We start from the raw sequence: 27,502 nt of genomic DNA, 5'->3' as shown, positions 1-27,502 counted from the left end.
GGAAGATCAAAGGGGAAAAGGAATCTGAGGGGTAACTTTTTCACACAAAGGGTGGTGGGTGCATGGAACAAGCTGCCAGAGGAGGTAGTTGAAGCTGGGACTATCGCAACATTTGGGAAGGATATGGACCAAATGGAGGCAGGTGGGACCAGAAGGGCTTGTTTCCATGCTGTATCACTCTATGACTAGTGTAGCTGGGACATTGTTGTCCGGTTTGGGCAAGTTAATTGGGCTGAAAGGCCTGTTTCCACACTGTATCACTCTGTGAGTTTATCTCCCCAGATGGAGAGAGGATGGTCCATTTTTCTGATGGGGCCGGGGTGCGACTGGTCCTTGATGATGCTGCTGGCCTTGCCGAGGCAGCGTGAGGTGTAGATGGAGTCTAAGGAAGGGAGGTTGGTTTGTGTGATGGTCTGGGCTGCGTCCACAACTCTCTGCAAATTCCTTGCGTTCTCGGATGGACCTGTTCCCAAACGACAAAACGCTTTTCTGTGGCACATTTGTGGAAGTTGGTGAGGGTTGCTGGGGAGACACGTCAAACTTCTTAAACCAAAGAAGGTAGGGATTGAGAGAGAACGAGTAATGAACAGGAGGGACGGAGAAGGACCAGACGCAGCGAAGAATCTGATTTTGTGCTGTTGATCCGCTGGATGTCCCAAGGTTTAGTAACAGAAACATACAAAATATGTGCAGGAGGAGACCATTCGGCCCTTCGAGCCAACACCGCCATTCATTGTGATCATGGCTGATCGTCCACAATCAGTACCCCGTTCCTGCCTTCTCCCCATATCCCTTGACTCCACTAGCCCCTAGAGCTCTAGAGCCCCAGGGAATTCCACAAATACTTTTTGACTTTATAAACTTTGCTGAACCAATCCCCGACCACTCCCTCTTCTCCCCTCTCCCATCAGGCAAGAGGTACAGAAGTGTGAAAAGCAGATTCAGGGGCAGTTTCTTCCCAGCCGTTATCAGGCAACTGAACCATCCTACCAACAACTAGAGCTACCTGACCTGCTACCTATCTAACTCTCTCTTAAATCCATCCAGTGACTTGGCCTCCACTGCCCTCTGTGGCAGGGAATTCCACAAATTCACAACTCTCTGGGTGAGAAGTTTTTTCTCACCTCAGTCTTAAATGACCTCCCCTTTATTCTAAGACTGTGGCCCCTGATTCTGGACTCGCCCAACATTGGGACCATTTTTCCTGCATCTAGCTTGTCCAGTCCTTTTATAATTTTATATGTTTCTATGATCCCCCTCCCCCTCATCCTTCTAGTAGTTGATCTATAGGACGACCCAAAACCAACAGAGGGCTCTTTGTGGGGTCGTTCCAATGGCAGTATAGGAGAGGTTGGCTGTGGGTTGCCACCCTTCCTCAGACTGAACAACACCGAATGGTGAGATGCCTGGATCGAGTGGAGGTGGAGAGGAGAGGATGTTTCCACCAGTGGGAGAGCCTAGGACCAGAGGTCACAGCCTCAGAATTAAAGGACGTTCCATTGGAAAGGAGATGAGAAGGAATTTATTGAGTCAGAGAGCCATGAATCCGTGGAATTCTTTGTCACAGTTTGGGCCGAAGGCTGCATGGGGCAGGACTCTAAAGGGCCTGTCCCACGAGCATGCGACTGCATGCGGCCAGCGCGACCAAACCGGAAGCGGGGGCTGCGCGGGGGCCGCGCGGAGGTCGAGTGATCCCCGTACAGGGCCTGTCCCACCAGCATGCGACTGCATGCGGTAAGCGTGACCAAACCGGAAGCGGGGGCCGCGCGGAGGTGGTGTGATCCCGTACCAGTTGACGTGAAGTTCGAGCGAAGTCCACGGGGTGTTCACACTAGGCGTACGCCGTCAAGACGCTGCGTACGGCGTCGAGGCGGTGCGTACGGTGTTGAGGCGGCTGCGGGCCGGCAGGCCGTTGCCAGCACGAAATTTTTGAACACGGTCATTTTTTCGGAGCCCCGCGCGATGTCGGGACCAGTGCCGCACAACTCCATACGGCTCCGGCGATCGAAGTGGGACCGGCCCCGCGAGGCCGTACGGCTCAAGCGACCACGTTAGGTCACGCTTGCCGCATGGAGTCGCATGCTCGTGGGACAGGCCTTAAACTAACTCCTCTCCCCCGTCCAAACTTTTACAGCTTCGATCATGATTACTGCCACCGACTGCTCCGGCGTTCTTGTGGCACGCACATGTATTTCAAAGGAAAATGAACCATCTTCCATCAAGAGGACATGACTTCAGAATTAAGGGACAGAAGTTTAGGGGTAACATGAGGGGGAACTTCTTTACTCAGAGAGTGGTAGCGGTGTGGAATGAGCTTCCAGTGGAAGTGGTGGAGGCAGGTTCATTGGTATCATTTAAAAATAAATTGGATAGGCACATGGATGAGAAGGGAATGGAGGGTTATGGTATGAGTGCGGGCAGGTGGGACTAAGGGGAAAAAAAAGTTGTTCGGCACGGACTTGTAGGGCCGAGATGGCCTGTTTCCGTGCTGTAATTGTTATATGGTTTATATCTGTCCATTCAGAGAGCACGCTGTGAGCTGTTTGCTGGTGTATACATTAATTGTGTTTATTCTTTTTTCATGCAGAAGTTAGTGCCACTAATGGCCTGCCTTTTGCACGGCCTCGGAATAATAAGACTCCTTTTATTGCCCCCTCTAGTCCATTTATTATCTTTAGCTTTCCCTGGTTTTCAATCAGGTCATGATTGAAAACCAGGGAAAACCCTAGTCCAGAACCAGGGGCCACAGTTTAAGAATATGGAGTAAGCCATTTAGAATGGAGATGATGTCAAATTTTTTCACCCAGAGAGTGGTGAGTCTGTGGAATTCTCTGCCTCAGAGGGCGGTGGAGGCCGGTTCTCTGGATGCTTTCAAGAGAGAGCTAGATAGGGCTCTTAAAGATAGCAGAGTCGGGGGATATGGGGGGAGAAGGCAGGAACGGGGTACTGATGATCAGCCATGATCACATTGAATGGTGGTGCTGGCTCGAAGGGCCGAATGGCCTACTCCTGCATCTGTTGTCTATTGTCTATTGAAGCAGATCCTTCAGGCTCTTGAGTCCATTCTGACACTCTAGTATCTGATATCCCATATTTGCACCCATGGCTGCGCACTCACGGTGATTTACAGAGGCCAATGAACCAACAAATCCGAGCATCTTTGGGACATGGGTGGAAACCGGAGCACCACTGTAGTCACAGAGAAAACCTGCAAGCTCCACATAGACAGTAGCTGAGGTCGGGAACGAATCAGGATCGCTGTCGCTGTGAGAAAGCAGCTGTACCACCAAGCAACCCCTGGTTCTACGTTGGGTCAAAAAGAGATACAGTGCACAAACAGGCCATTCGGCCCATCTAGTATATGCTGAGCACCAGGCACCATTTACACTAATCCCAACCTGATTACATTTTGCTGTTGAAACCTCGCTCCAAAAGATGGAGGTGGTGATGGTGGGATACCAGGAAAGAATCGATATAACCAATGGCTTACCGAGGTTGTACCACATCTCACGGATGGCTGCTCCGATGACACCTCTCATATCTCCGTACCTGTAGAAAGTAGGAAGACATGCGTTAGTCGTGGTGCTCCATCCACCCCTCCTCATCTGGCCCCAGTGGGAGAGTCCAGGACCAGAGGGCACAGCTGCAGAAATGAAGGACGTTCCTTTAGGAAGGAGAAGTCAGCTGCTCTACATCGGTCAGACCAAGCGCAGGCTTGGCGATCGCTTCGCCCAACACCTCCACTCGGTCCGCAATAACCAACCTGATCTCCCGGTGGCTCAGCACTTCATAGAAACATAGAAACATAGAAATTAGGTGCAGGAGTAGGCCATTCGGCCCTTCGAGCCTGCACCGCCATTCAATATGATCATGGCTGATCATCCAACTCAGTATCCCGTACCTGCCTTCTCTCCATACCCCTGATCCCCTTGGCCACAAGGGCCACATCTAACTCCCTCTTAAATATAGCCAATGAACTGGCCTCAACTACCCTCTGTGGCAGAGAGTTCCAGAGATTCACCACTCTCTGTGTGAAAAAAAGTTCTCCTCATCTTTTAAAGGATTTCCCCCTTATCCTTAAGCTGTGACCCCTTGTCCTGGACTTCCCCAAACATCGGGAACAATCTTCCTGCATCTAGCCTGTCCAACCCCTTAAGAATTTTGTAAGTTTCTATAAGCCCCCTCTCAATCTCCTAAATTCTAGAGAGTATAAACAATCCCCCTCCCATTCCCAATCCGACCTTTCTGTCCTGGGTCTCCTCCATGACAGTCCCGCCATCCCAGGGATCAATCTCGTGAACCTACGCTGCACTGCCTCAATCACAAGGATGTCCTTCCTCAGATTAGGAGACCAAAACTGGACGCAATACTCCAGATGTGGTCTCACCAGAGCCCTATACATATGACATAACATGTGCGTAAGACTGATGCATCCACTCTATGTGTGAGCCTCATGGTCTGATAGAACTGTACAAGATTCCCTCAACACAACACTTGGTGGGCAGACAGCAGGCGGTCAGTGGGAGGATTCTCACTTGCAGAGGATGGCTGCTCGCTTGGCGTTAGAGAAGTTCTCCAGTTGCAGAGATTCCTGAGTCAGGAAGGCCACGGCAAGATGAAAGTAATTGTTCCAGAGCTGTGAGGAGGAGAAGAAGGGACAGAAGATTAGTCTTATGACAATAGACAGTCGACAATAGACAATAGGTGCAGGAGTAGGCCATTCGGCCCTTCGAGCCAGCACCACCATTCAATGTGATCATGGCTGATCATCCACAATCAGTGCCCCATTCCTGCCCTCTCCCCATATCCCCTGACTCCGCTATCTTTAAGAGCCCTATCTAGCTCTCTCTTGAAAGTATCCAGAGAACCTGCCTCCACCGCCCTCTGAGGCAGGGAATTCCACAGACTCACCACTCTCTGTGAGGGAAAAGTGTTTCCTCGTCTCCGTTCTAAATGACTTACTCCTTATTCGTAAACTGTGTGGCACCGGGTTCTGGACTCCCCCAACATCGGGCAGGTACATGGATAGGACAGGTTTGGAGGGATTTGGACCAAACAAGGGCATGTGGGACTGGTGTAGCTGGGACATGTTGGCCGGTGTGGGCAGGTTGGGCTGAATGGTCTGTTTCCCACACTGTATCACTCTATGACTATGACACATAGAAACATAGAAACATAGAAATTAGGTGCAGGAGTAGGCCATTCGGCCCTTCGAGCCTGCACCGCCATTCAATATGATCATGGCTGATCATCCAACTCAGTATCCCGTACCTGCCTTCTCTCCATACCCCCTGATCCCCTTAGCCACAAGGGCCACATCTAACTCCCTCTTAAATATAGCCAATGAACTGGCCTCGACTACCCTCTGTGGCAGAGAGTTCCAGAGATTCACCACTCTCTGTGTGAAAAAAGTTCTTTTCATCTCGGTTTTAAAGGATTTCTCCCTTATCCTTAAGCTGTGACCCCTTGTCCCGGACTTCCCCCAACATCGGGAACAATCTTCCTGCATCTAGCCTAACAAACCCCTTAAGAATTTTGTAAGTTTCTATAAGATCCCCTCTCAATCTCCTAAATTCTAGAGAGTATAAACCAAGTCTATCCAGTCTTTCTTCATAAGACAGTCCTGACATCCCAGGAATCAGTCTGGTGAACCGTCTCTGCACTCCCTCTATGGCAATAATGTCCTTCCTCAGATTTGGAGACCAAAACTGTACGCAATACTCCAGGTGTGGTCTCACCAAGACCCTGTACAACTGCAGTAGAACCTCCCTGCTCCTATACTCAAATCCTTTTGCTATGTCATGTGGGACTGGTGTAGCTGGGACATGTTGGCCGGTGTGGGCAGGTTGGGCCGAAGGGTCTGTTTCCCACACTGTATCACTCTATGACTATGACACATTCTGTAGTCGGAGTACAAAGGCTGGAACGCTCTATGTGTGAGAGTGGAGATAGGCGGGTATCACAGTGTAAAACATTGTTCCTTTGAGCATACCTGCAGTTCAAAACTGGAGCTGTTCAAAAACATGTTATTCAACGTTTCTGCATACTGGTTGATGGCACGTAGGAAAACCCTGCGGAGGTGGGAAATACAATCAGATGATTATCAAAGGCAAACTCCACACGGACAGCATCAGCAAGCGTGGGTGGCAGGTAAGGAAGGCATCGAGAGAAATTTACATAGAAACATAGAAAATAGGTGCAGGAGGATTCTCCCCATATCCCTTGACTCCACTAGCCCCTAGAGCTCCATCTAACGCTCACTTAAATCCATCCAGTGACTTGGCCTCCACTGCCCTCTGTGGCAGGGAATTCCACAAATTCACAACTCTCTGGGTGAAAAAGTATTTTCTCACCTCAGTCTTAAATGGCCTCCCCTTTATTCTAGGATTGTGGCCCCTGGTTCTGGACTCGCCCAACAATGGGAACATTTTTCCAGCATTGAGCTTGTCCAGTTCTTTTATAATTTTAGATTAGATTAGATTAGATTAGATTTGTTTATTGTCATTCTTATAAGATAGAAACATAGAAACATAGAAATTAGGTGCAGGTGTAGGCCATTCGGCCCTTCGAGCCTGCACCGCCATTCAATGTGATCATGGCTGATCATCCAACTCAGTATCCCGTACCTGCCTTCTCTCCATACCCTCTGATCCCCTTAGCCACAAGGGCCACATCTAACTCCCTCTTAAATATAGCCAATGAACTGGCCTCGACTACTCTCTGCGGCAGAGAGTTCCAGAGATTCACCACTCTCTGTGTGAAAAAAAGTTCTTCTCATCTCGGTTTTAAAGGATTTCCCCCTTATCCTTAAGCTGTGGCCCCTTGTCCTGGACTTCCCCAACATCGGGAGCAATCTTCCTGCATCTAGTCTGTCCAACCCCTTAAAAATTTTGTAAGTTTCTATAAGATCCCCTCTCAATCTCCTAAATTCTAGAGAGTATAAACCAAGTCTATCCAGTCTTTCTTCATAAGACAGTCCTGACATCCCAGGAATCAGATCCCCCTCATCCTTCTAAACTCCAGTGAATTCAATTTTCCTCATATGACAGTCCCGCCATCCCAGGGATCAATCTCGTGAACCTACGCTGCACTGCCTCAATCACAAGGATGTCCTTCCTCAAATTAGGAGACCAAAACTGTACACAATACTCCAGATGTGGTCTCACCAGAGCCCTACACAACTGCAGAAGAACCTCTTTACTCCTATACTGAAATCCTCTTGTTAATAAGGGCTTGATTCCACTAGCCACTAGAGCTCGATCTAACTCTCTCTTAAATCAATCCAGTGACTTGCCTTCCACTTCCCTCTGTGGCAGGGTCACGTCAAGATTCACATCTCGGCCTGGAATAGTTGCCCTTCATATCAAGAGGCTCCTGATTGCAATGTGGAGATTACACCTCAATACTGCACACACACCTTGTGGTCAGTCCCGCAGCATGGCAGCACGGTGGCGCAGCGGTAGAGTTGCCGCTTTACAGCGCCAGGGACCCGGGTTTGATCCCGATTACGGCTGCCTGTCTCTACAGCGTTTGCACGCTCTCCCCGTGACCTGCATGGGTTTTCTCCGGGTGCTCCGGTTTCCTTCCACTGTCCAAATGACATGCTGGTTTGTAGGGTAATTGGCTTCTGTAAATTGTAAATTGTCCCTGGTGTGTGTAGGATAGTACAAGCGTGCGGGGAATCGCTGGTTGGCATGGACTCGGAAGGGCCGATTTCCACGCTGTATCTCTGAATCGAAAAATAGCGTGTTGGGAAACCCTTCGTAGAGTGGAAATGTTGTCCTTGTCCCCACCACCCCTGGCAGCGTGTTAATGAGGGGGATAGATGTTCATCAGTCATGATAGGAGCAGAATTAGGCCATTCGACCCATCAATTCCACTCCACCATTCAATCATGGCTGATCTATCTCTCTGGCCCAGCCCCATTCTCCTGCCTTCTCCCCATAATCCCTTCATCTTCTTTTCGTTACAAATGTCGACCTCGCTGTCATCGTCCATCCTGAAAAGAACGCAAGCTTCCGCCGACAGTCAGTGGGAGCCATCACTTGTCGCAATAGATGATGGTGGTAGCAGAGTTAGCTCGGGGTTCCTCCAGTTCCCAGCCCCACGACATGGAAGCTTCTGCTATGGAAATGAATGTGGAGAGTCTTTTACCCAGGGCTGAGGAATCAAGAAGTCAGCGAATGGCATGTTGGCCTTTATAACAAGAGAAGTATAGGAGCAAAGAGGTCCTTCTGCAGTTGTACAGAGCCCTAGTGAGACCACACCTGCCTGGAGTATTGTGTGCAGTTTTGATCCCCTAATTTGAGGAAGGACATTCTTGCTATTCAGGGAGTGCAGCGTAGGTTTACAAGGTTAATTCCCGGGATGGCGGGACTGTCATATGCTGAGAGAATGGAGCAGCTGGGCTTGTACACTCGGGAGTTTAGAAGGATGAGAGGGCATCTCATTGAAACATATAAGATTGTTAAGGGTTTGGACACGCTAGAGGCAGGAAACATGTTCCCGATGTTGGGGGAGTCCAGAACCAGGGGCCACAGTTTAGGAATAAGGGGTAAGCCATTTAGAACGGAGACGAGGAAACACTTTTTTTTTCACCGAGAGTTGTGAGTCTGTGGAATTCTCTGCCTCAGAGGGTGGTGGAGGCAGGTTCTCTGGATACTTTCAAGAGAGAGCCTACTATGTTCTGTTGTGCTGAAGCAAAGCAAGAATTTCATTGTCCTTTCAGGGACACATGACAATAAACTCTCTTGACTTGACGAGATAGGGCTCTTAAAGATAGCAGAGCCAGGGGATATGGGGAGAAGGCAGGAACGGGGTACTGATTGGGGATGATCAGCCATGATCACATTGAATAGTGGTGCTGGCTCGAAGGGCCGAATAGCCTACTCCTGCACCTATTACCTATTGTCTATAACTCGAGGGCGTATGCTTAAGGTGAGAGGGGAAAGATTTACAATGGAAACCAAAGGTGGTACATATATGCAGCAAGGAATTGGTGGAGGCACGATACTATAACAGAAACATGGAGAGCTATAACAAATGGAAAGGGTTAGAGGGATCGGGCCTAGTGCCGGCAAGTAGGACTAGCTTAGATGGGGGACATTGGTCGGCATGGATGAGTTGGGTCCAGAGGTCTGTGTACATGCTGTTTGACTCTATTTGATTAGTTTGGGTGTCAGGGGTTATGGGGAGAAGGCAGGAGAATGGGGTTGAGAGGGAGGGATAGATCATCCATGATTGAATAGCGGAGTCGATTTGATGGGCTCATTCCGCTCCGAGAACCTACAAACTATTTGGACAAGTACACAAAGAGAAAAGGTTCGCAGAAAACGCAGAGAAATGGGAGGAAAATGGACAGAAAATGCCGGAGAAACTCAGCGGATGAGGCAGCATCTATGTAGCGAAGGAAATAGGTGGCGTTTCGGGTTAAGACCCTTCTTCAGATTGAAGGGTCTCGACCCGAAACGTCGCCTATTCCTTCGCTCCATAGATGCTGCCTCACCCGCTGAGTTTCTTAGCATTTTTGTCTACAGTCGATTCATATGCACCATGACCGTGAATCTTTCTTAAGATCCCAAATTGAATTGAATAGTTTAATTTAGTTTCCCTGTGTGGCTGGTGTTGCGATTCATATTCATGTCTGCAGATCAGTGGCCCAACTCTCTAGACGGCTGTAACTCTGTTGCCGCACTTGTAATTCTACGTCGCACTCCTTGAGTCAATGGGAAACAAGGGACTTATAATTTAACATAAACCAGCGTGGCATCTTGTTTAGCGCGGAGCATCAAAGCACGGAGGGCTTGTCTCTGCGCAGTAAAGGCGACGTGATGTGCATTCACTTCCCCACAAAAGGCTCTCCCGGCTAAATCAAAGAGCGTGGTTAAACTGTGCTGAATTGTTCTTTCCCCATTAAGGGCGAGCGCGGATCTTGTCAGGAGTGGGTGAATGCTGAGCACAGCACCGAGGGGCAGGATTGGAACAGCAAGCCGCAGCGTGACAAATCTGAATTAGCTTGTACACATCGCTGGGATTACACGGTTTACAGTGGCACCGCTGAGTTAATTGCTACTGCTAGATCTGTTGATATTAATTCAACTCCGAAACGGCGTGGGCCAAGGAACTCCCCCACCCCCTCGTCAATTCTATCATTGATGGCACGGCATTCATTGGCAATAGACAATAGACAATAGACAATAGGTGCAGGAGTAGGCCATTCAGCCCTTCGAGCCAGCACCGCCATTCAATATGATCATGGCTGATCATCCCCAATCAGTACCCTGTTCCTGCCTTCTCCCCATATCCCCTGTCTCCGCTATTTTCAAGAGCCCTGTCTAGCTCTCTCTTGAAAGCATCCAGAGATTCAGATTCAGATTCAGATTCAGATTCAATTTTAATTGTCATTGTCAGTGTACAGTACAGAGAACCGGCCTCCACCGCCCTCTGAGGCAGAGAATTCCACAGACTCACCACTCTCTGTGAGAAAAAGTGTTTCCTCGTCTCCGTTCTAAATGGCTTACTCCTTATTCTTAAACTGTGTGGCCCCTGGTTCTGGACTCCCCCAACATCGGGAATATGTTTCATGCCTCCAGCATGTCGAAACCCTTAACAATCTTATATGTTTCAAGATGCTGCCTGCCCCGCTAAGTTATTCCAGCATTTTGTGTCTATATCTACGGTTTAGTTTTAGTTTGGTTTAGTACATTATCACGTGTACAGAGGCACAGTGGAAAAGCTTTTTATTGTGCTGAGCAGTCAATGGAAAGATTACAATTAAGTCGTCTACTCTGTACATATGCAGGATAAGGAAATACCGTATAGCGCAAGATAAAGTCTGATTAAAGATAATCCGAGGGTCTTCAATGAGGTAGATAAACCATTACCTAGGTTAGGAATCAATAGTCATACAGTGTGGAAATGGACTGGCTGGCATGACTTGTCCATGCTGACACTCTACACTAGTCCCGCCTGCCTGCATTTGGCCAATACCCCTCTAAACCTGTCCTATCCATGTACCAGCTTCAACTAACTCCTCCAGCAGCTCGTTCCATAAAGCTACCACCCTTTGTGTAAAACAGTTGCTCCTCAGGTTCCGATTAAAGCTTCCCCCCGTCACCTTAAACCAAGGTCCACTGATTCCTGATTTCCCTACCCTGGGGAAAAGACATTTACCCTAACTATTCCTCTCATGATCCATACCCCTCTCATCCCTCATCCGCCTGTGCTCCAAGTTCAGGTCACGGGGAGAACGTGCAAACTCCGGACAGACAGCGCCCGTAGTCGGGATCGCTACCGCTGTAAGGCAGCAACTCTACCGCTGTGCCACCGTGAGCTGCCCATGACATAAACTCCGTCAATGATCTAAAACTTCATCAATGTTTATGGTGAGGTACAAGTTCCATTTCGTCAGCTGCAGGATTGTGTGCAAGGGCAGCACGGTGGCGCAGCGGTAGAGTTGCTGCCTACAGCACTTGCAGCGCCAGAGACCCGGGTTCGATCCCGACTACGGGTGCTGTCTGTGCGGAGTTTGCACGTTCTCCCCGTGACCCGCGTGGGTTTTCCCCGAGATTTTCATTTCCCTCCCACACTCCAAAGGCGTGCAGGTTTGTAGGTCAATTGGCTTGGTGTAAGTGTAAATTGTCCCTAGTGTGTGTAGGGTAGTGTTAGTGTGCGGGGATCGCTGGTCGGTGTGGACCCGGAGGGCCGAAGGGCCTGTTTCTGCGATGTATCTCTAAACTAAACTAAACTAAGAGAAAGACGGCCCTCCATTTTGGCGTTCCCATGACTACACTCTCCCTCACATCCCACAAGCACGCCATAGAATAAAGGGCCTGTCCCACTTACGCGACCTTGGCTCGCAAATTACGCAACAGCGTGGTCGCTTGGGGGTACGGGCATCGTATGGCCACGAGGGGCCGGTCCCACTTAGAAGCGCAGAGTTGTGTGGGGCTGGTCCCGACATCGCGCGGGGCTCCGAAAATCTGGCAGTTGCCGAAATCGTCACGTGCCAACGGCCTGTCGGCCCGCATGCGCATTGCGGTCGTACGCAGCGTGTTGGCGTCGTATGCAGCGTCTTGACGGCGCCTGTCTAGCGCGTGGCATTGCGCGATGACGTCACCACCCTGCGTGGCATTGCACGATGACGTCACCACCCTGCGTGGCATTGATCAATGACGTCACCACCCTGTGTGGCATTGCACGATGACGTCACCACCCTGCGTGGCATTGCACGATGACGTCACCACCCTGCGTGGCATTGCACGATGACGTCACCCCCCTGCGTGGCATTGCGCGATGACGTCACCGCCCTGCGTGGCATTACGCGATGACGTCACCGCCCTGCGATGACGTCACCACCCTGCACGATGACGTCACCACCCTGCGTGGCATTGATCAATGACGTCACCACCCTGTGTGGCATTGCACGATGACGTCACCACCCTGCGTGGCATTGATCAATGACGTCACCACCCTGCGTGGCATTGCACGATGACGTCACCACCCTGAGTGGCATTGATCAATGACGTCACCACCACCCTGCGTGGCATTGATCAATGACGTCACCGCCCTGTGTGGCATTGCACGATGACGTCACCACCCTGCGTGTGGCGTCACCACCCTGTGTGGCATTGCACGATGACGTCACCACCCTGCGTGGCATTGATCAATGACGTCACCACCCTGTGTGGCATTGCGCGATGACGTCACCGCCCTGCGTGGCATTGCACGATGACGTCACCGCCCTGCGTGGCATTGCACAATGACGTCACCGCCCTGCGTGGCATTGCACGATGACGTCACCGCCCTGCGTGGCATTGATCAATGACGTCACCACCCTGTGTGGCATTGCGCGATGACGTCACCGCCCTGCGTGGCATTGCATCAATGACGTCACCGCCCTGCGTGGCATTGCACGATGACGTCACCGCCCTGCGTGGCATTGCGCGATGACGTCACCGCCCTGCGTGGCATTGCGCGATGACGTCACCGCCCTGCGTGGCATTGCACGATGACGTCACCGCCCTGCGTGGCATTGCACAATGACGTCACCGCCCTGCATGGCATTGCGCGATGACGTCACCGCCCTGCGTGGCATTGCACAATGACGTCACTATCCTGCGTGGCATTGCACGATGACGTCACTGCCCAGCTTGGCGCTGCGCGATGACGTCACCGCGCCGTGCAACGCCCAAATTCAGTCGGCCGGCCTCCTGCCCAGATGATTGGCCAGTATGATGCAAATGACGTCACGCACGTACATAGCGTGAACTTCGCGTGAACTACGCTTCCGTTTGGTCTCGCCAAACGCACGCAATCGGATGCAAGTGGGAAATGGCCCTTAAGGAGTAAGCTATTTAGAACGGAGATGAGGAAAGACTTTTTCTCACAGAGAGTGGTGAGTCTGTGGAATTCTCTACCTCAGAGGGCGGTGGAGGCCGGTTCTCTGGATACTTTCAAGAGAGAGCTAGATAGGGCTCTTAAAAATAGCGGAGTCAGGGAATATGGGGAGAAGGCAGGAACGGGGTACTGATTGTGGATGATCAGCCATGATCACATCGAATGAGGGTGCTGACTCGAAGGGCTGAATGGCCTACTCCTGCACCCATTGTCTATTGTCTATTGACGATAGTAACATTGGATGGGGACTGTCGAATTTTTAACCCATGCTGCTAAGTTTGGGCAAGCAATTCCTCCCCTCTCCCGTCTTCACAAGTGCAGTGAGATGACGAGTTAAAAACAAAGCCAACTGTTAATAAAATGAATCATCAGTCGAAGTTCAAACTCTGTTATTTACCATTCAAAATACTGATCCCTTTATAGCTAAGCAAATATAATTGTTGAAAATTCCACTGTTCTCTGCTGGAAATCCAACTCCAATATTTGCATTCTCACAGCAAATACCATCTATTATCCGTAGGAGAAATATTGAAACTAAGCTCATGCACACGGCAGCTGAGAAGATTCAAAATTGCAAACAGAAGTCTCCTCATCAGTAGTCCTTTCGAGCCACCCATGAATGTAATTATTGCAGCTGTAGAGGATGTTAGGCCAATCTGCCAGGCGTTAGGCCAGTCCCTCCATGCAAAAGATTCAGATCCAGAGTCGGATTAGTTTATTGTCACGTACACCTGGGTCCAATGGAGCTCCTTGTTCACAAGAAGCACGCAGAGGAAACCCCGTATACGGTAAAGATTGATACTAGCGAGATCACACCTGGAGTATTGTGTGCAGTTTTGGTCCCCTAATTTGAGGAAGGACATTCTTGCTATTGAGGGAGTGCAGCGTAGGTTTACAAGGTTAATGCCCGGGATGGCGGGACTGTCATATGCTGAGAGAAGGGATACTCTATACAATAGCTTGTACACTCTGGAGTTTAGAAGGATGAGAGAGGATCTTATTGAAACATATAAGATTATCAAGGGCTTTGGACACGCTAGAGGCAGGAGACATAGTCCCGATGTTCGGACAATCCAGAATCAGGGGCCACACAGTTTACGAATAAGGGGTTGGCTATTCAGAACGGAGACGAGGAAAAACGTTTTCACCCAGAGAGTGGTGAGTGTGTGGAATTCTCTGCCTCAGAGGGCGGTGGAGGCAGGTTCTCTGGATGCCTTCGAGAGAGAGTTAGATAGGGCTCTTAATGATAACGGAGTCAGGGGATATGGGGAGAAGGCAGGAACGGGGTACTGATTGGGGATGATCAGCCATGATCACATTGAATGGCGGTGCTGGCTCGAAGGGCCAAATGACCTCCTCCTGCACCTATTGTCTATTTGTCTATTGTAACAATAAAATCGACAACGGCAAGAAATACAACCACGAACACAAGGCAGCAGAAATGGTGCAGATACATCATCAGGTAGCTTTGTATGTCTCAATCTTTAGCCGATAAGGGATGAACTGTGTTTCTCCCATCCTTCAAGGCCTTGTCCTGGATCAGCCATATCAAGGCCATGATCATGAAAGCACACCAACACCTCTGCTCTACTACATCAATAGTTTCCTGCCTCTAGCGTGTCCAATCCCTTAATAATCTTATATGTTTCAATAAGAATCCCTCTCATCCTAAACTCCAGAGTGTACAAGCCCAGCCACTCCATCCTCTCAGCATATGACAGTCCCGCCATCCCGGGAATTAACCTTGTAAACCTACACTGCACTCCCTCAATAGCAAGAATGTCCTTCCTCAAATTAGGGGACCAAAACTGCACATAATACTCCAGGTGTGGTCTCACTAGGGCTCTCTACAACTGCAGAAGGACCTCTTTGCTCCTATACTCCTATATCGCCACGCCTTACCTCTCTGAGCTGCTCTACCTATATGCTCCTGCCCGGTGCCTCAGGTCAGCGGATCAGCTGCTCCTTGAGGTACCAAGGTCTAAGCGGAAGCTCAGAGGGGATAGAGCCTTTTCTGTTGCTGCCCCGGCACTCTGGAACACCTTGCCGCTGCAGATCAGACAGGCCCCTTCACTGTCCATCTTTAAATCCTCCTTAAAAACTCACTTTTATTCACTGGCTTTCGACACTGGCTGAGACTTTGTTCCTGTTTTGGTGCTTTTAATGTCTTTTAATTTTTACTGTTTTTATAGTCCTGTCGTCTTAATGGTTTTAGTAGTTTGTAATAACTTTTGTTGACTTCCCATGTACAGCACTTTGTGGTAACTGATATTGTCTAAAAGCGCTTTATAAATAAAGTTATTATTATTATTATTATTACTTTAGTTTGGCAACAGGTCCATCCGAGAACGCAAGAAATGGCAGAGAATTGTGGGCAAAGACTTCCACAGATTCACCACCCTCTGACTAAAGAAATTTCGCCTCATCTCCTATATTAAGGTACGTCCTTTTATTCTGAGGCTGTGGCCTCTGGTCTGAGAGTCTCCCACTACTGGAAACATCCTCTCCACATCCGTTCCACCCAGGGCCTTCATTATTCAATAAGTTTGAATGAGGTCCCCCTCCCCTTCATCCTTCTAAACTCCAGCGAGTAGAATGCGTTTTATCGGGATGCATCACAGCACGGTTTGGGAACAGCTCCATCCAAGACCTCAAGAAATTTCAGAGAATTGTGGACGCAGCCCAGACCATCACACAAACCAACCTCCCTTCCATTGACTCCATCTACACCTCACGCTGCCTCGGCAAGGCCAGCAGCATCATCAAGGACCAGTCGCACCCCGACCACTCCCTCATCTCCCCTCTCCCATCGGGCAAGAGGTACAGAAGTGTGAAAACGCACACCTCCAGATTCAGGGACAGTTTCTTCCCAGCTGTTATCAGGTAACTGAACCATCCTACCACAACCAGAGAGCAGTGCTGAACTACTATCTACCTCACTGGAGACCCTCAGACTATCCTTGATCGGACTTAGTTGGCTTGACCTTGCAATAAATGTTATTCCCTTATCATGTGTCTGTACACTGTAAATGGATCGATTGTAATCATGTATAGTCTTCCCGCTGACTGGTTAGCACACAACACAAGCTTTTCACTGTACCTCGGTACACGTGACAATAAATGACGCTAACTAACTACTCCTTTTGAAGGCTTAGAAAGTTCGGCATGTCCCCAACAACCCTCACCGACTTTACATGTTGGCGTAATGGTAGAGTTGCTGCCTTACAGCGCCAGAGGCCCAGGTTCGATCCCAATCACTGGTGCTGTCTGTACTGAGTTCTACATTCTCCCTGTGACTGTGTGGGTTTTCCCCTCGTCCTCCCACACTATAAAGATGTCCAGGTTTGTAGCCTAATTGGCTTTGGTGAAAATTGTAAATTGTCCCTAGTGAGGGATATGGTGATCGCTGGTCAGCGCGGACTCGGTGGGCCGAAGGGCCTGTTTCCGCACTGTATCTCTAAACTAAACTAAACTAAATTTCGACAGTTACTCCAGCATTTGGTGTCTACCATAGACACAAGGTATTGGCCTTGTTGTGAGGTGTTGGCCACAAGGGCTGGTTGGACAAACTTGGACTGCTTTGCTTGAATATTGGTGTTTAATAGAAGTTTATCAAATTATAAGAGGCATTTATAAGGATGGAAGTCATAACCTTTTCCCCCCAGATGGCAATGTCAAAGAATGCAGCACATAGCTTTACAGGGAGAAGGGCAACGTTTCATGTTTCATGTATCATTCTTAACTGTCACTGCATGGGCGGAGCACCAAGGCAAATTCCTTGTATGTGAATACTTGGCCAACAAACTTATTCAATTCAAAACTTATTAAATTAAGGGAAATGCGCAGAGCAAATGTTTTAAACAGAGGTTGGCGGGTACCTGGAAAATGCTGCTGGGGGTTTGTGGTGGAAGGAGATTTGGTAATGGGATTTAAAAGGCTTTTAGTTAGGCACATCGATATGCAGGGGATGGAGGGATTTTGATCACGTACAGGCCGAGGAGATCAGTTTAACTTAGAAACATAGAAAATAGGTGCAGGAGTATTTGTCTGTGGAATTCTCTGCCTCAGATGGTGGTGGAGGCAGGTTCTCTGGATGCTTTCAAGAGATAGGGCTCTTAAAAAATAGAGGAGTCAGGGGATATGGGGAGAAGGCAGGAACGGGGTACTGATTGGGGATGATCAGCCATGATCACATTGAATGACGGTGCTGGCTCGAAGGGCCGAATGGCCAACTCCTGCACCTATTGTCTATTGTTTATTGAGTAGGCCATTCCAAGAGGATTGGGTAATGTTTAAAGAACAACAGAAGATAACCAAAAAGACAATACCGGCAGAAAAGCTGAGGTACGAAGGTAAGCTAGCCAAGAATATAAAGCAGGATAGTAAAAGCTTCTTTAGGTATGTGAAGAGGAAAAAAATTAGTTAAGACCAAAGTTGGACCCTTGAAGACCGAAAAAGGTGAATTTATTATGGGGAACAAGGAAATGGCAGAGGAGTTGAACAGGTACTTTGGATCTGTCTTCACTAAGGAGGACACAAACAATCTTCCTGATGTACTAGTGGCCAGAGGATCTGGGGTGACGGAGGAACTGAAGGAAATCCACATTAGGCAGGAAATGGTGTTGGATAAACTGATGGGTCTGAAGGCTGATAAATCCCCAGGGCCTGATGGTCTGCATCCCAGGGTACTTAAGGAAGTAGCTCTAGAAATCATGGATGCATTGGTGATAATTTTCCAATTATCACCAATGTAAAAAGAATCTTAAGATGAATGTAAAAAGAATCTTAAGAAAGAAATTAGAAAAGCTAAAAGAAGATATGAGGTTGCTTTGGCAAGTAAGGTGAAAGTCAATCCAAAGGGTTTCTACAGCTATATTAATAGGAAAAGGATAACGAGGGATAAAATTGGTCCATTGGAGAGACAGAGTGGACAGCTATCTGCAGAGCCAAAAGAGATGGGGGAGATATTGAACAATTTTTTTTTCTTCGGTATTCACCAAGGAGAAGGATATTGAATTATGTGAGGTAAGGGAAACTAGTAGAGTAGCTATGGATACTATGAGGTTCAAAGTAAAAGAAGTACTGACACTTTTGAAAAATATAAAAGTGGATAAGTCTCCAGGTCCTGACAGGATATTCCCTAGGACATTGAGGGAAGTTAGTGTAGAAATAGCCGGGGCTATGACAGAAATATTTCAAATGTCATTAGAAACGGGAATAGTCCCCGAGGATTGGCGTACTGCGCATGTTGTTCCATTGTTTAAAAAGGGTTCTAAGAGTAAACCTAGCAATTATAGACCTGTTAGTTTGACTTCAGTGGTGGGCAAATTAATGGAAAAGATACTTAGAGACAATATATATAAGCATCTAGATAAACAGGGTCTGATTAGGAACAGTCAACATGGATTTGTGCCTGGAAGGTCATGTTTGACTAATCTTCTTGAATTTTTTGAAGAGGTTACTAGGGAAATTGACGAGGGTAAAGCAGTGGATGTTGTCTATATGGACTTTAGTAAGGCCTTTGACAAGGTTCCTCATGGAAGGTTGGTTAAGAAGGTTCAACTGTTGGGTATAAATGCAGGAATAGCAAGATGGATTCAACAGTGGCTGAATGGGAGAAGCCAGAGGGTAATGGTGGATGGCTGTTTATCGGGTTGGAGGCATGTGACTAGTGGGGTGCCTCAGGGATCTGTGTTGGGTCCTTTGTTGTTTGTCATGTACATCAATGATCTGGATGAAGGTGTGGTAAATTGGATTAGTAAGTATGCAGATGATACTAAGATAGGGGGTGTTGTGGATAATGAAGAGGATTTCCAAAGTCTACAGAGTGATTTAGGCCATTTGGAAAAATGGGCTGAAAGATGGCAGATGGAGTTTAATGCTGATAAATGTGAGGTGCTACACCTTGGCAGGACAAATCAAAATAGGACGTACATGGTAAATGGTAGGGAATTGAAGAATACAGTTGAACAGAGGGATCTGGGTATAACCGTGCATAGTTCCTTGAAGGTGGAATCTCATATAGATAGGGTGGTAAAGAAAGCTTTTGGTATGCTAGCCTTTATAAATCAGAGCATTGAGTATAGAAGCTGGCATGTAATGTTAAAATTGTACAAGGCATTGGTGAGACCAAATCTGGAGTATGGGGTACAATTTTGGTCGCCAAATTATAGGATGGATGTCAACAAAATAGAGAGAGTACAGAGGAGATTTACTAGAATGTTGCCTGGGTTTCAACAACTAAGTTACAGAGATAGGTTGAATAAGTTAGGTCTTTATTCTCTGGAGCGCAGAAGGTCAAGGGGGGACCTGATAGAGGTCTTTAAAATGATGAGAGGGATAGACAGAGTTGATGTGGACAAGCTTTTCCCTTTGAGAATAGGGAAGATTCAAACAAGGGGACATGACTTCAGAATTAAGGGACAGAAGTTTAGGGGTAATATGAGGGGGAACTTCTTTACGCAGAGAGTGGTGGCGGTGTGGAATGAGCTCCCAGTGGAAGTGGTGGAGGCAGGTTCATTGGTATCATTTAAAAATAAATTGGATAGGCATATGGATGAGAAGGGAATGGAGGGTTATGGTACGAGTGCAGGCAGGTGGGACTAAGGGGAAAAAAATTTGTTCGGCATGGACTTGTAGGGCCGAGATGGCCTGTTTCCGTGCTGTAATTGTTATATGGTTATATAATTGTTCTATAGACTCAGGATCAGTTCCTGTGGATTGGAGGGTAGCTAATGTTATCCCAATTGTTAAGAAGGGCGGGAGAGAGAAAACAGGGAATTATAGACCAGTTAGCCTGACATCGGTGGTGGGCAAGATGCTGGAGTCATATATAAAAGATGAAATAGCAGAACATCTGGATAGCAGTAACAGGATCGGTCCGAGTCAGCATGGATTTTCAATGGGGGAATCATGCATAAAATAGACAAGGGAGAGCCAGTGGATTGTACCCCTCCCCAAGCAGCGCACAGCCCCAAGCAGCAGCCCAGCCCCAAGCAGCAGCCCAGCCCCAAGCAGCAGCCCAGCCCCAAGCAGCCCGGCCCCAAGCAGCAGCCCAGCCCCAAGCAGCAGCCCAGCCCCAAGCAGCAGCCCAGCCCCAAGCAGCAGCCCAGCATGGATTTACGAACCAAACGAAAGTAGGAAAAAATGCTGGAGAAACCCAGCGGGTGAGGCAGCATCAATGGAGCGAAGGGTCTCGTCCCAAAACGTCACCAATTCCTTCTCTCCATAGATGCTGACTCACCCGCTGAGTTTCCACAGCATTTTTCGATTTTTCCAGCATCTGCAGTTCCTTCTTAAACTAAACGAAAGAGCTGCTGAATTGCTCCAGCATTTTGAGTCCACGTTTGCCAATGCTATCAGCGTTCTCTCTGCTGCCGTGTCCTGTGAGTTTTAATATACTGCTGATAAAAAAATTCCGCACACTTTTTCTGGAAGTTAATTACGCTTGTGTCCAGTCCAGTCAACAATCCCCGCTCCAGGTTGAAGTCCGACCAGTAATTGAATTAGCAAAACTACAGCAAAATTAATATATGTCCGTGTGCCTAACAGCCCTCGGGGTGGAAAACAAATGTGCTCGTGATCTACAATGTTTACATTGTAAAGGAGAGAAAGTGGCTGTGCGGAGATTCACAGGCCACTGCTTGCCAGACACCGGTTCCGGTCCATCACTAATGCGGCCACGTTTCCGCGGCAACCAGCAAAGTAAAATTCAGGACACACCGTGACAGATATCAAAAGCACCTGGCCTGAGCTTCAAGTGACTTCCATCGCTCCAGGCCATGCTGAAAAAATACACGCCCGAGTTGTTTCAGAGAGAGGTTTGCACTAATTCTATTTTGCGATTTAAATTCATGTACATAACTTCCAGGAGCAGAATTAGGCCATTCGACCCATTTAATCGTGGCTGATCTGCCGTTCCCTCTCAACCCCATTCTCCTGCCTTCTCCCCGCAACCCCTGACATCCGTAATAATCAACAACCTATCAATCTCGGCCTTAAAAATATTCATTGACTTGGCCTCCACAGCCGTCTGTGGCACAGATTCCACAGAATCACCACCCTCTGAGTAAAGAAATTCCGCCTCATGTCATAGAAACATAGAAACACAGAAATTAGGTGCAGGAGTAGGCCATTCGGCCCTACGAGCCTGCACCGCCATTCAATATGATCATGGCTGATCATCCAACTCAGTATCCCGTACCTGCCTTCTCTCCATACCCTCTGATCCCCTTAGCCACAAAGGCCACATCTAACTCCCTCTTAAATATAGCCAATGAACTGGCCTCAACTACCCTCTGTGGCAGAGAGTTCCAGAGACTCACCACTCTCTGTGTGAAAAAGGTTCTTCTCATCTCGGTTTTAAAGGATTTCTCCCTTATCCTTAAGCTGTGACCCCTTGTCCTGGACTTCCCCAACATCGGGAGCAATCTTCCTGCATCTAGCCTGTCCAACCCCTTAAGAATTTTGTAAGTTTCTATAAGATCCCCTCTCAATCTCCTAAATTCTAGAGAGTATAAACCAAGTCTATCCAGTCTTTCTTCATAAGACAGTCCTGACATCCCAGGAATCAGTCTGGTAAACCTTCTCTGCACTCCCTCTATGGAAATAATGTCCTTCCTCAGATTTGGAGACCAAATGTCCTATCCAAAAGTAGGTCCTTTTATTATGAGGCTATGGCCTCTGCTCTGAGACTCTCACACTAGATAGGGTTCTTAAAAATAAGGGATATGGGGAGAAGGCAGGAACGGGGTACTGATTGGGGATGATCAGCCATGATCACATTGAATGGTGGTGCTGGCTCGAAGGGCCGAATGGCCAACTCTATCACCCATTGTCTATTGTCTATTGGAAACATCCTCTCCACATCCGTTCCACCCAGGGCTTTCATTATTCAATTAGTTTCAATGAGGTTTCCCTCTCATCCTTCTCAACTCCATGTGGGTAGAAAGCATTTTATCGGGATGCATCACAGCACGGTTTGGGAACAGCTCCATCCAAGACCGCGATAAATTGCAGCAAATTGTGGACGCAGCCCAGACCATCGCACAAACCAACCTCCCTTCCATTGACTCCATCTACACCTCACGCTGCCTCGGCAAGGCCAGCAGCATCATCAAGGACCAGTCTCACCCCCGGCCACTCCATCTTCTCCCCTCTCCCATCGGGCAAGAGGTACAGAAGTGTGAAAACGCACACACCTCTAGATTCAGGGACAGTTTCTTCCCAGCTGTTATCCAGCAACTGAACCATCCTACCACAACCAGAGAGCGGTTCTGAGCTACTATCGGACTATCTTTGATCTGACTTTCCTGGCTTTACTTTGCACTAAACAGTATTCTCTTATCATGTATCTGCATGCTGTGAATGGCCCAGTCCATCATCGGCTCTGACCTCCCCACCGTCAAAGGGATCCATCGCAGTCGCTGCCTCAAAAGGCAGCCAGCATCATCAAAGACCCACACCATCCTGGCCACACACTCATCTCACCACTGCCATTGGGAAGAAGGTACAGGAGCCTGAAAACTGTAACATCCAGGTTCAGGAACAGCTTCTTCCCCACAGCCATCAGGCTATTAAACACGGCATTGAATAAACTCTGAGCTACAACAGTCTATTATTAATATTGCACTTTAACTGTTTATTTATTGTGTATCTACGTGGTCTATGGTCTATAGACACACTGAACTTTTATCTCCCGTTATGTACTATGTTTACATGTTCTGTTGTGCTGCAGCAAGCAAGAATTTCATTGTCCTATCTGGGACACATGACAATAAAGGGCCTGTCCCACCAGCATGCGACCTAACGTGGTGGCTTGAGGCGTACAGCCTCACGGGGCCGGTCCCACTTCCAACCGCGGAGCCGTATGGAGCTGGTTCCGACATCATACTCACCAATCAGCTGGCGGGCCGACTGAATTGGGACGTCACACAGCGTCGGGCGGTGACATCATCACGCAATGCCACGCGCTAGGCGTACGACGTCGAGGCGGTGCGTACCGCCTCAATGCGTCTGCAGAATTTTTGAACACGGTCAGTTTTTCGGAGCCCCGCGCGATGTCGGGACCAGCTCCGCACAACTCCATACGGCTCCGGCGATCAAAGTGGGACCGGCCCCGCGAGGCCGTACGGCTCAAGCCACCACGTTAGGTCGCGCTTGCCGCATGGAGTCGCATGCTCGTGGGACAGGCCCTTAAGACTCGCTTGACACTTGACTCTTGAAGTATTGTCTTTTCAGTGACTGGTTAAAGCCCTGTCCCACTGTACGAGTTCATTCAAGAGCGCTCCCGAGTTTAAAAAAAATCAAACCCATGGAAACATGTAGAATGTACGTAGCGGGTACGTCGGAGCTCGGGGACGTCTCTTAGCGGCTCGTAACGCTAAGGGCAGGTACTCGGGAAACGCGGTAAGCTCGGGAAAACTCGTGAAGATTTTTCAACACGTTGGAAAATGTCCACGGGAGCCCCGAGTACCGATGAGCGGACATTTACCGTAAATCTCCGAGTTCGAATTGGGGCAAACTCGGGAGAACTGTTGAATGAACTCGTACAGTGGGGCAGGGCTTTTAGCATGCAACAAAAGCTTTTCACTCTACCTTGGTACACGTGACAATAAACTCAACTAACACTGCAATTGATACAGAGCTTTCAAACGCTCTTTCAATTGGGACTAGCTGAGATGGGGCATCTTGGTCAGCGTGGACGAGTTGGGCTGAATGGCCTGTTTGTTTGCTGTATGACTCTACGACATTGAATCTGCCTCCTCACACCTCGAGTAAGCGGTGGTGAGTCTGGCAGACATAAAGGAGAGGGACAGAATGGCGCACATCCACAACCGGCACCAGAGAAACATAGAAACATAGACAATAGGTGCAGGAGTAGGCCATTCGGCCCTTCGAGCCAGCACCGCCATTCAATATGATCGTGGCTGATCATCCAACTCAGTATCCCGTACCTGCTTTCTCTCCATACCCCCTGATCCCTTTATCCACAAGGGCCACATCTAACTCCCTCTTAAATATAGCCAATGAACTGTGGCCTCAACTACCCTCTGTGGCAGAGAATTCCACAGATTCACCACTCTCTGTGTGAAAAATGTTTTTCTCATCTCGGTCCTAAAAGATTTCCCCCTTATCCTTAAACTGTGGCCCCTTGTTCTGGACTTCCCCAACATCGGGAACAATCTTCCTGCATCTAGCCTGTCCAACCCCTTAAGAATTTTGTAAGTTTCTATAAGATCCCCCCTCAATCTTCTAAATTCCAACGAGTACAAGCCGTGTTTTGGGCCATCTCCCCGGCCCAAAACCTCTCTGAACAGCATGAGGTAGATCCTGAGCTGTTATCTACTTCATTGGAAACCCTCAGACTATCTTTAATGAGGTTTAGAAGGATGAGAGGATATCTCATTGAAACATATAAGATTATTAAGGGCTTGGACACGCTAGAGGCAGGAAACATGTTCCCGATGTTGGGAGAGTCCAGAACCAGGGGCCACAGTTTAAGAATAAGGAGTAAGCCATTTAGAACGGAGACGAGGAAACACTTTTTTCTCACAGAGAGTGGTGAGTCTGTGGAATTCTCTGCCTCAGAGGGCGGTGGAGGCCAGTTCTCTGGATGCTTTCAAGAGAGAGCTAGATAGGGCTCTTAATGGTGGTGCAGGCTCGGGGCCAAATGGCCTACTCCTGCAACTATTGTCTATTGTCTATTGTTTATGTTTCTATGATTTTATGTGTGTAGGATGGCGTGCGGGGGTCGCTGGTCGGCACAGACTCAGTGGCCAAAGGGCCTGCTTCTGTATTGTGTCTGTAAAACTAAAACTAAAAATGAAAACAAAATGCTGGAGTAACTCAGCGGGACAGGCAGCATCTCTGGAGAGAAGGAATGGGTGGCGTTTCGGGTCGAGACCCTTCTTCAGACATCCACTTCAGCTTATCTGGATCAATCAGAATTATTTAACGTCCATTCATTGAAACATAGAAATAGGTGCAGGAGTAGGCCATTCGGCCCTTCGAGCCAGCACCGCCATTCAATGCGACCATGGCTGATCTGTTGCACCACTTCATATGATGGACACAAAATGGTGGAGTAATGCAGCAGGTCGGGCAGCATCTCTGGAGGAAAGGAATCAGTGGCATGGTTGGCCTGTACGAGTTGGGCTGAAGGGCCTGTGGTTCTTGGTTCTTGGTTTCTTGGTCCTCCAAAATATTCCAAATGGAATTTAAACTGGAGGTGGTGGGGGAGGACTTAAGCCAGAAAGGGTTATTGGGAAGAAAGAGCTTCTTTAAATTTAGTTGCATGGATTCTTTGACATTTCTCATTGCATCGGTTTTAGTTTAATTGATTGTCACATGTACCAGGGAAAAGCTCTTAGACAATAGGTGCAGGAGGAGGCCATTCGGCCCTTCGAGCCAGCACCGCCATTCAATGTGATCATGGCTGATCATCCCCAATCAGTACCCCGTTCCTGCCTTCTCCCTGTATCCCTTGACTCTATCTTTAAGAGCTCTATCTAACTTTCCTTTAGCCCTAAGAGCTAAATCTAACTCTCTCTTTGAAAACATCCAGTGAACCGGCCTCCACTGCCTTCTGTGGCAGAGAATTCCACAGACTCACAACTCTCTGGGTGAAAATCTTCCCCCTATATCCCGCTATCAGAATTAAGGGACAGAAGTTTAGGGGTAATATGAGGAGGAACTTCTTTACGCAGAGAGTGGTGGCGGTGTGGAATGAGCTCCCAGTGGAAGTGGTGGAGGCAGGTTCATTGGTATCATTTAAAAATAAATTGGATAGGCATATGGATGAGAAGGGAATGGAGGGTTATGGTACGAGTGCAGGCAGGTGGGACTAAGGGGAAAAAAAATTGTTCGGCATGGACTTGTAGGGCCGAGATGGCCTGTTTCCGTGCTGTAATTGTTATATGGTTATATGGTTATATTGTTATATGGTAACGTGACTGCTCCAAAGATACAGCTAACTCTGAACAAAGTCATGCAATACTACTCCTTCAATATTAAAACACCCACACACACACATCAGAAACCTGTGCAGTCACCACCAGAGCTGTTAATATCCGGCCTTTAGGATTGTGCAGCGCAGTGCAAAATAAAAGAGATGAATTTTCATATTTTGATGCAATCTTATTAAATTAGCGTTTTAATGATACGCAGGCACTTGCAGCGTGAGTTTCAAAGTTGCACCAGAGGGTTTTGTGTAAAGACAGCTCGTCTAAAAAGGCAAACGGATGTAACTCGGCAACTCTGCGTCAGCAACAGGGGACTTGTAGGTGGATCCGTTAATTTGTTATTGTTTTCTGAGAAAGCCCCAGTTTGCTCGGCTGTGCAGTCTCATCAAAACCAGGGATGTCTGAAAACTGTTGTCGATTATTGCAATACCTGGGAGCAAAGAGCAAAGATCTGCAAAGTGGTGAACCTGGTGGAGTTGTTGCCTCACAGCGCCAGAGACCCGGGTATGATCCTTATGGGCCTGTCCCACTTAGGTGATTTTTTCGGCGACTGTCACAGTCGTAGCAGGTCGCCGAAAAAAACCCCGCGACTGGACCCACCCCACTACGACAATGTCAAGAGTCAAGAGAGTTTATTGTCATGTGTCCCTGATAGGACAATTAAATTCTTGCTTTGCTTCAGCACAACAGAACATAGTAGGCATTGACTACAAAACAGATCAGTGTGTCCATATACCATTGTATAAATATATACACACATGAATAAATAAACTGATAAAGTGCAAATAACAGATAAAGGGCTATTAATGTTTAGAGTTTTGTCCGAGCCAAGTTTAATAGCCTGATGGCTGTGGGGAAGTAGCTATTCCTGAACCTGGACGTTGCAGTCTTCAGGCTCCTGTACCTTCGTCAATGTCTACGACAACCTACCTCCTAGTCGACGTCCAGCTTCGGCAAGCTACCGACAACCGGCGACCCGTTAGGACGTCCACCTACGACCGCACCTACGACAACCTACGTCCGCCCGCGACAAGCTACGACAAGGTAAGACTAGTCACCACCGGCGACAATCTACGTCATCCTGGCGACCACCTGTGACAGCACCTACGTCAGGAGAAGTCAAGCCACGCTCATTGGGAACA

The 27,502-nt window shown here is 48.3% G+C and overlaps 1 protein-coding gene across 1 annotated transcript in view; it reads right to left on the bottom strand.

Moving 5' to 3' along the window:
* LOC129695037 (dedicator of cytokinesis protein 2-like) overlaps positions 1–27,502 on the bottom strand; it is a 286,209-nt gene that overhangs the window by 163,100 nt on the left and 95,607 nt on the right. Inside the window, exons 3-5 of the mRNA XM_055631797.1 lie at positions 5,993–6,071; positions 4,536–4,636; positions 3,491–3,549 (exon numbers count right to left, since the gene is read on the bottom strand). Of these exons, the coding sequence (XP_055487772.1) occupies positions 3,491–3,549; positions 4,536–4,636; positions 5,993–6,071 (239 nt within the window). The remainder of the gene's footprint in view (positions 1–3,490; positions 3,550–4,535; positions 4,637–5,992; positions 6,072–27,502) is intronic.

This window comes from Leucoraja erinacea, unplaced genomic scaffold, assembly GCF_028641065.1.
Source record: "Leucoraja erinacea ecotype New England unplaced genomic scaffold, Leri_hhj_1 Leri_91S, whole genome shotgun sequence".
Classification (NCBI taxonomy): Eukaryota; Metazoa; Chordata; class Chondrichthyes; order Rajiformes; family Rajidae; genus Leucoraja; species Leucoraja erinaceus.
Note: the sequence above shows the minus strand (reverse complement) of the source record. Positions and strands in the feature narration are given on the sequence as shown.